Raw genomic sequence first — 11,997 nt, forward strand, 5'->3', positions numbered from 1 at the left:
CTTTAGATTCCTAAGGCTAAAAGTATTTTGTCCCAAACTAACTTTTTACTTTACACAGCGTCATGCCGGTTTTGTTGCAAAACTTCATCGGGTCATAACTTTTTCGTTATAACTCGGATTTCAATGTTGTTTATATGTACGGAACCCTTGTGACATATACTATGACTCGGTTAAGATTATTCATTATAAATAATCTTCCATAAAAAGTCATTTTTGACGCTTATTGTCTCCAAATTGACTAGCCCGAATCTATGGGCATTACAATTATCTCCCTTTTAGGATCATCACGTCCCAGAATTATCAACAAAACAGGGCTTGAGTAATGACTCCATACGTTATCTCTTCATCGTAATTAAAAATCGTAACTTTTATGTTCCTTCGAATGAGTATCTAACTCTTGGACTTCTTGACCGCAGGCGGTGCTCAATCTTGCACCTGCTCTTTATCTTATGTTGGACTTCCAATCGTAACCTTTCAAGTTAAAAAATTGATCCTAATTGGAGACTCCTACTTCTTCTTAAACAGAATTATCTTAAGAGAAGTTATTTGATTACGACAATAGACCGATGGGTCATGTTCGAATGACATATCATCGTATGACGTAACACTTAGACTCAGATCTTTTGGAGTCAAATTACATAACATAATATACCTTCCTTCTTGTTCTAATGTGATATAATCACATTATAGCATGTAGCACTTCTAGCTACAAGCGTCTTACCTTAACAACGGTTGTGGTGCTTCTATCGATCGATTTGATTGTCTTTCACTTTAAACATCTGGCTTAAGACAGATGATACATCGATCTTGGTTCTTTGAACCACGTAACATACTTATATTAGTCAGACTCGATTTGATATGACAACTAGGGTTGGAATAACTATCATCTTTTTAGTCATTATTGAAACGATGGTAACGATATACTTGAACAAAGTAGAATCAATTACTAGGCTCTTGGTAACCTCGTGACTTTCCCTAATCCAAGTGCGAGTCCTATGCTTCCGGTAGTACATGCCACTACTACCATTCACACATACTCATACTCGTCCCAAGTATTGTCTCGCAGTTTTCCAAGTTACCATGCAAGAAAATCACATAACAATTTAATGCACCAAATAACAAAACGAACGCTTATATTGGTTCTTGAAATAATTACATAGATGTTAAAGTTCAACCTATATTATGCCTTTAATAGGCTACACCTCCTGATACTATTCGCATGGCTACTTCATAACTTGATCTTTGGGTATTAGTCCTCATTCCTGCTTCCTTGCATTGTCATCTACTTCGTGAAGGATCATATGGAATGATTTTGCCTTCGGCTTTGGCATTGCATTTTTCTTTGTAGCTCCTTCCCTCTTTGGGCAGTCTTTCTTGAAGTGCCATTCTTCATTACATCCATAACACACCCTTTTGTTGAATTACACTCATTGGCATAATGCCTAGACTTTCCGCATTTGAAACACTTCACCTTCTCGCCACATTTTCCAAGGTGTTTCTTCTTGCACTTATCGCACCATCTTGCTTCACCTCCTCCTCCTCCGAATTTCTTCGAACCAGGATTCTTGCATTTTCTCTTCTCTTTGGACCTTGAAGATCCTTCAAACTTTCTCTTTTCACCAATTTCGACCTTGTTGGTGGCTCTACTCTTGATCATTTCTTATACAGACTTAGCCGCCCAGATAGTCGCCTCGAGGGTAGGTGTCTAGCGTACTGGCACAACATATTCCCATGGTCACCTCAAGTGTAGGTGTTTGGCATACTGGCACATCATATTCCCATGGTGTATTCGTCAATAGACATGATTCCCTTCTTCAACATTAGGAATTGGTTCTCTAGCTCTAGTAGATTTTGAGCCGAGGCGAACTTTTGTTTGAAATGCACCAGGAATTCTACCCAACTCAGTTGCAGTAGCTCATTGGGCCTCATGATATTTCCCAAAGTGTTCCACCAGCGAACAACTCCATCCCTGAACTGACGCACTGCATATGTGGTTTGTAGCTTGCCTTTGCGTCCATATGTTGTAACACCCCGTTTATTTATTAAATAAATAAATAAATTTATGAATGCATAGTAGCCCTAAAACCAATAATTATATGCAGGGTGTTGGTTTCGAGGAGTTAATTGGCATAATTTGGAAGTTGAGGGTTAAAAGTGTAATGTTCGGACTCCGTTTATAATTATTTATGAAGTCAGGGGCTCCGTGGTAATTAATTGAGTTCAATTTATAAGGAAATGAGGTGGAAGGGCTGATTATGTCGTAATCAAGATATTGGGGGCTGTTTGATAGTTTATGGGACTTAATTTGTAAGGGATTTTCATGGATTGGGTTAAAAAGGTAAATTTTGGATTAGTCTTGTAAAGATTTTAGAATTCGGGGGTTGTTTAGTAAAATTTAGAGTTATCTTGCTAAGATTTTCAAAAGGAGGGGTTAAATGGTAATTTATTGGCCTTGCTTTGAAAGAAAATGGGAGGGGAGGGTCTAAAGGCGTTATTATGGGATTAAGTTTGAGATGGTATCGGGTATAAAGCTTTTCCGTAACCCTAACCCTAGCATATCATATCCAGCCACCACCTTCACCTTATACCTTCCATCTCCGGCGTCACCTCCTTCTCATTCTCCCCAGCCACCGCCGACGACCAGATGGTGTCCCGAACGACGCTGCCTACTGCCTCACCATCGAGATGTCATCATGGCTTGGCTACCGGTGAAGCCACATCTCAGTACAGTTTCGTTGCCTCCCCCTCACACTCCAACAGTTGAATACGGAGGCGCCGCTAGCCGGTGGTCAATAGTGCTTCAGTCCAAGGTGGTCTCTGCTCATTCTCTTCACCCGTTCTGCTATTGCTATTTCCTATTTGTGACCGCTAGCCACCGCCATAGTTGTGGCCGCTATGGTTACTGTTGCCGTCACCGCGCACCACCAGTGGGTGGTTGCGTCCAGATTCCGATTTGCAAGTCATGTGTGGGTAAATTATTGGCTGGAAGACACAAGAGGACCACCATGGCAGCCAACCATGGTGGCTGTCACTGGGAACATTTTTCTGCTGCCACAAGCCACCATGAAAGGTGGTTGTGGGCAAGTTGTAGTGTTTGTGTTCATTAGTTGTGATGTTATGAGGCTTCATGATCATTCTTGGCTGGAGATTTGAAGATAGACCCTATAGCCACCACCATGAGGTGGTGGCTGCCGCCATTCGCCGCCACTAGGTTGTTGAGTATATGTGTTTGTATTTTAGTGTGTATGTGTGGTTACTTTTGGGATATTCATTGTAATTTGTAACAAAAGATGGAATAATGAAAACAAAATTGAAAACCACCACCTTAGGGTGTTGGCTACCACCTCCTGCCGCCACCGGCCGCCGTGTCGGGTGGCGGTGTGTTTTGCCTCATTGTGATCGATTCGGTTGGGGTGCTTGAAACCCTAGTGGGCCTTGTAAGCCCTAATGGGTCCAATGAAAATTAATGGACCCTGATTGACCCAATAAAACCCTAATGGGCTTAATGATATTCTAGTGGGCCTAATAGACCCAATAAAGCCCTAATTGTCCTAGAAGCCCAACAAATTGATAAATGGGCTAGTATTTGGGTTAGAAAAACCATAATGCCAATAAAACCCTACCTTGGGGAATGAATCGTGGCACACGGGAATTATTTATTAACTAGAAATATTAAATAATAATCATTGGCATAAATTAATCTAAGCAATATTCGACTTAGTGGATTAAGTCCTTAATGGGTTAAGTAGGAAACTTAACCCTAATCATCATTTTGCGTAAAACCCTAATTTCACTTGGGCCTTAAGTTGGGCCTTTTTAGTGGGCCTTGATGATTGAGTATCAATGGGCCATCCAAGATCAAGCAAATGGAGTAGAATAATTAATGGGCTTTGAGGTAAGGCCCATATGAGGAGTTGGGCCCAATTTGGAAAATTAGGCCATAGGTGGGCCATAGTTTGGGCCTTAATGACTATATGATGTTGGGCCTCAGAATAAGACCATGTATAGGTTTGGGCCTAATTTGGAAAATTGGGCCATATGTTGGGCTTTGATTCCTAGTTGGACTTTGGGCCTATGGATTTGGCCTTGGGCTTGAATAAAGCCAACCTTGGGGTAATGTAGAAATTATCCAAGTATGTATTTATGGATATGTGTTGTGACCCAATTATTAATTGGGTGTTATTTTGGTGATTGACAGTTCGGGAATCTGTCATCCAGCAGCTGGGGTTGAGTCTACGAGACTTCAGCAGTGTGGGATTGTGTCTACGGGACTTTAGCAATGTGAGGTGAGTTTCCTTCCAGTAGGAACGGGTCTACGACCACAATGTCGGCTTTTTTAGTTAGCAGTAGTTCCGGACTTCGGTCCGATGCAGTGGTTCAGTGTGCATGATGTCTTTGTGATTCAAGCATGTCTTTGTGTTATGTGTTCCAGACTTCGGTCCGATGCAGTATGCAGTATATGTGTTATGTTAGTAGTTATGATTATGCTATGATATGTTCAGTCAGTTTCCGGACTTCGGTCCGATGTAGTTTCCGGACTTCGGTCTGATGCAGAGGGCAAGGCCCTGGTTAGTTCCGAACTTCAGTCCGATGCAGTTTTTGGACTTCGGTCTGATGCAGAGGGCAAGGTCCTGGTCCGACGCAGAGGGTAAGGCGCTGGTTAGTTCCGAACTTCGGTCCGATGCAGTTTCCGGACTTCGGTCTGATGCAGAGGGCAAGGCCCTGGTTAGTTTCCGGACTTCGGTCCGATGCAGTTTCCAGACTTCGGTCCGATGCAGTTTCTAGATTTCAGTCCGTTGCAGTGGACAAGGCCCAGTATGTGCTTTATATGTTATTATATGGTATGTGGTAGTTTGGGGGGAGCTCACTAAGCTTCGTGCTTACAGTTTTTAGTTTTGGTTTCAGGTACTTCCGCTAGCAAGGGGAAGAGCTTGGGATGATGGCATGGCACACACCACAGTTACAGTTTTATCATATGGGAGTTTTATTTAGATATTTTGATATGATATTGACTTAGTTTTGATTTGATACATTTACATGACATTTTGAGACATAACGATTCATGATTTTATTATATAACATTTGATTTTGTGGTTTTTACTAATATTAAAACAAAACTTTTTGGGTTGTATTTTCAGTTGTTACACATGTTATGAAAGCGAACTCCATCTCCGAGATCTAGTCCATAACTCTGATTGGATTCTCTTTCCTAGTGAAAGTAGATGGTTTGAAAGTTGTGACATCCTTATACTTGCATCCGTTTCTCTCGGTCCCACTACAAGAAAAACACCCTTTAATGACGCGTAAACAATGACACTCGCTGATTTACGATATGCATTTTTGTGTGACCTTAAAAATAATGTCAGCCTTCCAAAATTTGAAGGATAGAGGACACATATTTTTGCATGCCTTAAAATTAATCTCCAACAAAAAAATATACAAACACGGAGGGCACTTGTTTTAAATGTGTGTCCTCTAGAAATGTCACTTTATATTTTTTTTATCAAACGCGACTTTTTGATGGCGGAAAATGAAATCCTCTATGATTCTAAAATTTTGAAGTGCCCGCTTCTTCACTTTTTCCTCTACACTTTTTCCTCTAGAAATGATCTCCATTCTCTCTAAAAACCCTTAGGCATCACAACCTCCCTTCTCTCTAAGATGTGCTAGGGTTTTATTTTATTCAAAGCTTCCTCTTCTCTTATTTTCTCTCAACCTAGTATGTGCGAGGGTTTTTGGTGGTGATCGACTGGTGGTGAAAAGATTCATACCTTGCTCCCTCACCATTTCTTAGCTTCTCCTTATAATCAAATCGTTTTGTGCTTATAGGGCAAGAATGACCATATTGCCCTGCATAATGTTTAAAAGGATGGAAAAACAAAGTGAAGGTTAACATCGATATCTCAAACAATCGCTTCCAGTTGGGATTACCAAGGGTGAGAAACGATTTCGGGTGTGGTGTTATTTTACCTTTTGATCTGGGTTTGTGCTTGATGTTCTCCAAAACCATCGATCGGTTTACGAGTTGTCTGTGTTGCATCAAATCAGCGATTGAGAGTGAGAAACAATTGTTTAGACCTCTAATCCAGAAACAATCACAACTCAATCGCTCATCTCGCTGGTATCGCAATTTGACAATCTCTTATTTACCTCATCTTGATTCTTCACAATTTGGTTCGGTGCTTCTTCAGGTAATCGGCTATTTCATTGAACTATTGAAATTTGAAGGTACTTGTTAGTTACCATTCAATTAATTAGCTTCATTAACCACTTATCACCCCTATTTTCTTTCTGCTTTTCTTTGATACAATCAACATTGCAATTTATTACTATTGATGAATATTATCAGAACAAAGAGAGTACCCATCCTGCACCAGTTACAGATGCAAATAATCCTTTTCGTATTTGATCAAATTCAAAGACCCACTTTGTCTATCTGGAACATTGTGATCAAATGCTTTGTGCATATTGAAAGTCATGTTTTTGGACTCCATTTGTTTGATGAAATGCGCGATCGAGGACCTGATCGCTGATTGATTTTGCCATATTTATACCTATTTTTAGGCATTATTTATTGACATTTTTATTAATAAATTGATAATATGTTTAGAATAATGATACTGATGACGTTAAATTGTTATTTGCAGTCAATTATAAGTATTTTCAAAGAGAGGGACCAAAAGTGACAATATATAGAACATTGGAGACTTGAAACACAAGAGTTGAAGAAATCCACGGAAATTACAAAAACCACGACGTGGCAGAGACAACCACGACGTGGCATGAGTATTCTAGAAGATAAAGATCACGTGAAGAAGGAGTCCTTGCCCGATACGGATAACTTGGAAACCACAACGTGGCAGAGATAGCCACGACGTGGCGCGGGATTTTTGAGGATATTTATGCACTCTTGGTCATTACGAATGGAGGAGACTCGTGGCAGAGAAAAGAGATTCCAAAAGGTGAAATTCAAAAGAAAAAGAGATTTGGAAGTGGTTTTCAACACCAAAGAAGAAGAAGTTCATAATTTGCTTTATAAACATGGTACATTTAATATGTGTTTGATTATAGCTTTTGACTGTTTAGCTGTTAATATGTCCAGCTAAATCTAGCTACTTCTGTTAGCTAGATGAAGCTAGAACTCATGGTTTGAATGCATTAGATTTGACTTTATTTGTTGGTTATATGCTTGTGTTTATTGACTTTACCTAGCATGTTTAGTTAATGATTTAATTGCTTTAAATTCTTGTTCTGTGTAGTTAGTGAACACGAATCTACATGAATATGAATACCTAATAACAAAGTGAATACTAGTTTATTAGAGCTAAGATCAAACCAATCTTAGATAAGTAATTGAATCATCGAATTAAGTTGTGTTATAGAACGCATATTATGACTGTAATTGTGTTTTGAATACTCAATCTTCATAGCTCCACTCTTATTTAATAATTGATTATGTGTTAACTATTGTGTGACCATACATAGATTTACCTGAATTGATTAATAATTAGTAGGTTTAGAACTAAACTGCTAATACTTCTTAAATTGGTAACCAACGGTAATAGTCTTGACTAATGTACAACCATTGAGTGAAAGTGGATTCGAACTAACAGAAGTATTTTGTTTACTGGTTGAGTTTTTGTTAAAGAATTAAGTTTATCTAAACTTGAAAAATTAGATACAAACCCTTTTTAGCTTATTAATATTAGATTAATTTAGTAGTGAATATACAAATTAATAACACCGTTCCCTGTGATCGACACTCGACTTACCCAAGCTATACTGTAATCTGAGTAGGTACACTGCCTATAAGTGCATAGTTAGTCTATGTTTGTTAGGTTATAAATATTAAAATTAGTGGTTACTTTCGTGCACATCAAGTTTTTGGCGCCGTTGCTGGGGAACGACTTAGTTTATTAGCTTATTTATTTGCATTAGGTTAATCGATCTTTTTTGTGGGGTAAAACCCGTAAAAAGTTAATTTTTCAGCAAGGTTTAATTTTTTAGTCACAGAGTCCACGACGTGGCCAGATAAGTGCCATGATGTGGTTTCTGAGAATTTTAGTTTTTTTTTAGTTTTTAGTTTATTTTTCTATTTTAGTTCAGTTTTACGTTTTTTTTATTTTGTTTTGTTTGCAGGAGTTCATGACCAGAGGCTCTAAGACACCTTTGGTGCCACCGATTGAAGATCCAGAAGCTGCACTTCACAATAAGACTGATAAGAAGACGCCATTGCAAGAACTAAAGTCAACATTTTCAAGGAAGTCGGGAAAGAAGACAGGAGAGTTAATTTCATCCTCAAGGAACAAGAGCAAGTTTGAACACTTGGATCAAATACCCGTCCAAACCGAATCCGAATACGATACCGAGCCTAAATTTGAAGAACATACGAGCGAACCCGAAAATGAGCCAAGGAACGAGATGGCAGCAATTGAGGAGATGTCCATGGGAGCTTACAAGAAGAGAATCTGAGAAGATGTGGGTCCCGATTTAGTCCAACCCGCAATACCTGCCACTGCCACATTCGAGCTGAAGGGACACATCTTGACTGCACTGAAGGATATCCCATTTTATGGGAAAGATCATAAGGATGCTTTTAAGAATCCAGATGAAGTCAATGACATTGCGAATTACTTCAATGTCCCAAATGTCAACAGAAACACCGTCTTGCTTAGGATGCTTCCCATTACTTTCAAGGGAGCTGCTAAAGAGTGGTTAAAATCACTTCCACCAGGTACAATCACCACTTGGGCTCAAATGCGTGAGCAATTTCTTGACCAGTTTTGCCCGCCATCCAAGATAGCTAAACTCAAAAAGGCAATAGCCAACTTTGAACAACAGCTAAGGGAGTCATTGTATGAAGCATGGGAGCGGTACAAGGGCTTGCTCAGAAATTGCCCTCAGCTTGATCTTAGTGTGCAACAAGAGATGTTGATTTTCTATGATGGGGTCAATGTTATGACGAGACAACTCCTTGATTCTCAAGGACATTTGACAAAGAAAAATCCAAGGGAGGTCAAGGAGCTGATTGACGAATTCGCGAAGCACTCTCGCGAATACCACAACCCTAGGCAAGATGGAATCAAAGGCGGTGGAGGTGCACAAACTGAAGAAATAGCAGTTATGATGGCTATGCTAAATAATATGGATAGAAGGTTGACACAAATGGACCACTCAATTCATGCCATAAGAGTGTGTTGTGAGAGGTGTAATGGTCAACACTTGACCAAGGATTGCAATTTAGATGAGTTTGGGAACAGAAAAGCTCAAGTATGCTACTCGAGTGGGGACAAGTATGATGAAGACTGGAGGAAACCAAAGAAAGAGTGGCTGCCATATAAAGATTATAAGAAGCAAAAAGAAGAGAAGTATAGGCAGACAGGTTGAGGCTTCTATCAAAAGGAGCAGCCGCCAGTTGAGAAGAAACCCGATCTACAGACCATGTTGATGAAGTTTATGGAAGCCTCATAAAAGAGACACGAGGCTACTGATTCTGTTATTAATGAACAAAGAACTTTGGTAAAGAATCATCATGCATTGATGGTATAACAACAAGCTTTAATAAAGAATTAGCAAGCCTCCAGAAATAGTCTTGAAGTACAACTTGGTCAACTAGCCACTCTGGTTCATGAGAAGTTGTCCCCAAAAAATCCTGAAATGAAGACCCAGTCTCATGTAATGGCCATAGATACTGAAGAAGAGGCCATCTCTGAGTTCCTGGAGGCATTAGAAGAAGAACCAAAGCAGCCTGATACAAAACCAAGGAAGCCAAAGTTCGAAAGTGAAGAGGTTGCTAAAACACCTGCACCACGACGTGACACTTGTCTGGCCACGACGTGACCCTTGTCTGAACAAAAAATGCCTGAGCCAATTCCGGTTTATCAGCCGCCTTTTCCGTTTCCTTCCCGAGTTGCCCTTAGTCCACCAGAAAGAGAGCATCTAGAGTTTGTTAAGCATGTGAAGGGTATCCCGATTAATACTACCTTTGTCGAGTCCTTATCCAAAATTCCCGAGTATCAAAAATTATTTCAAGCCTTGATAGACACCCATAAGCAATTAAAGAAGCATTCCAAGGTGATTCTAAGTGAGCAAAGCTCAAAAGTAGTGTTGGGAGAGATACCTAAGAAGATGGGGGATCTTGGACGCCTCACTCTTCCATGTGAATTTGGGAATAACATGAAGGTTGATGCTTTAGCCGATTCTGGGGCTAGCATTAATTTGATGCCTTATTCATTTTATCAGAAGTTGGATATTCAGAAGTTGAAGGCTACACGAATGAATATTCACATGGCGAACCGTTCAGTGACACAGCCCCGGGGCATTGTGGAGGATATTCTGGTAAAAATTGGAAAATATGTTTTTCCAATAGATTTTGTAGTGTTGGATATGAAAGAAGATCCCGATGTTCTAATTATCCTTGGTCGTTCATTACTTAACACTGCTGGAGCTCTTGTTGATATTCGCAAGTCTAAGCTCACCTTGAGGGTTGGTGATGAAAAAGAAATTTTTGGGATAGAGGATGGCTTTCAAGAGAATCATGCTCAAGAAGAGGTGTTCACCGTTGGTGAAGATAATGAACTTGAAGAATTAGAAAATCTCATGGAAGATGAAATTAAGACAATTCATCAAGTCAAACGAACAAAACCAAGAGCATCTGTTCCATATTTAGTTGAAGTCATTGCTTACAAGAGTCCACTTTCTTGGGTGAGCGAGGAAGATGATGAAATGACAAGTGATGAAGAAGAGGTTACTTCAAGGATGACAAGGAAAATGGTGAAATAAGAGACGAATAGTATGGAGCTCAAGAGTGAAGAAAATTTAAAGACTAAAGGGACCAAACGCAAGCTTGATGAAGATGGTGTACAGGCTAAAAAAAGAGAATTCGAAAAAGGCATATAAAAGACGTGTGCAAGCTTACAAGAGGCGTTTCAAGGAACAAAAGGTCCAGCTGGTGATGGACTCTTCAGAAGATTCAACATAGGAGGCATGGAGTCCAGCTCAAGACTCCAAGAAAAGGAAGCGCTTCTCGGGAGGCAACCCGAGCTTGGTTTGCATTTTTTTTTTTTTTTAATTTTTGAGTTTTAATTAGGAAAGATATCATCTCATCGTTTAATAACTAATACTTAGTGAGAATTAGTTGGGGGGGGGGGGGGGCTTTAATTAATAAATGGAATACAAAGTAAATAATTAAAACTCGTTATTCATTTTTGTCCAGACGAAAGCCACGTCGTGGGGTGACAATATCACGACGTGATTTTAAGATAATTACGGGGATAATATGAAAAAAAATTTAACAAATTATGTTCTTTTAAAATCCACGACGCGGTAAAGCCTGCCACGACATGGCCTTTAAAAAGTCACCGGGGGGGGGGGACCATGTCTTAAACCTTTTGACCACACAATTGTTCCCCATTTGTTTACTGCCTCACGAATGGAAGCAAGGTCCCCACAGCCTATTTCTTCAATTTATCTTGCAAATTCCTCGCATTTCATGTCTTCTAACTCCATCGGGTTTGTATTTCGTCCATTAATTGTAGTTATTGCTTACAATTTATACATTTTCATGGTTAGGGTTTATGTGAATGATGAGATTTCCGAAATTCGTTGATATTAGTTACTATTTTTAGGTTGCATGTCCTTTTAATAGCAATAGGAACAATCCCCAAGTATTGTTTTTGGTTAAGATCGTGTATACAGTGACCGATCTAGACCCACGTCCCGATTGCGTCTCACGATGTGGCGTTCTAAGCCACGTCATGACTTCTGGGTAAACAGAATGAATTTTTTTTAATGCTTTGGGTGTTTGTGGCTTTGGTTTAATTTTGTTTATAGAAATGGGACCTAGAAGGGCTGTTCCACAAGAGGAGAATCCAATTGATGTGGCGAGTATTCATCATTTATATCGGTTTCCATGAAACATTCACCGACCATTATTGACTACATATGAAAATCGGTTGGGATGGTTATACAACAGGGAATTTGCGATAGCTCTGATTT

At 39.6% G+C, this 11,997-nt stretch overlaps 1 protein-coding gene and 1 non-coding gene across 2 annotated transcripts; one reads left to right on the forward strand and one right to left on the reverse strand.

Annotated features, from left to right (window-relative positions):
* Nucleotides 1–8,805: 8,805 nt before the first annotated feature.
* Nucleotides 8,806–8,912, reverse strand: LOC111890041 (small nucleolar RNA R71). Its single transcript, XR_002849708.1, has one exon. It is a non-coding gene; the product is annotated as a small nucleolar RNA R71 (small nucleolar RNA).
* Nucleotides 8,913–9,858: 946 nt separating this feature from the next.
* On the forward strand, nucleotides 9,859–10,782 carry LOC128133736 (uncharacterized). The gene is made up of 2 exons (XM_052771267.1): nucleotides 9,859–10,182; nucleotides 10,243–10,782. Exons 1-2 carry the CDS (start codon nucleotides 9,859–9,861, stop codon nucleotides 10,780–10,782), a joined length of 864 nt encoding a protein of 287 aa, XP_052627227.1.
* The last annotated feature ends 1,215 nt before the right edge of the window (nucleotides 10,783–11,997 follow it).

This window comes from Lactuca sativa, chromosome 4 (genome assembly GCF_002870075.4).
Source record: "Lactuca sativa cultivar Salinas chromosome 4, Lsat_Salinas_v11, whole genome shotgun sequence".
Taxonomy (NCBI): domain Eukaryota; kingdom Viridiplantae; phylum Streptophyta; class Magnoliopsida; order Asterales; family Asteraceae; genus Lactuca; species Lactuca sativa.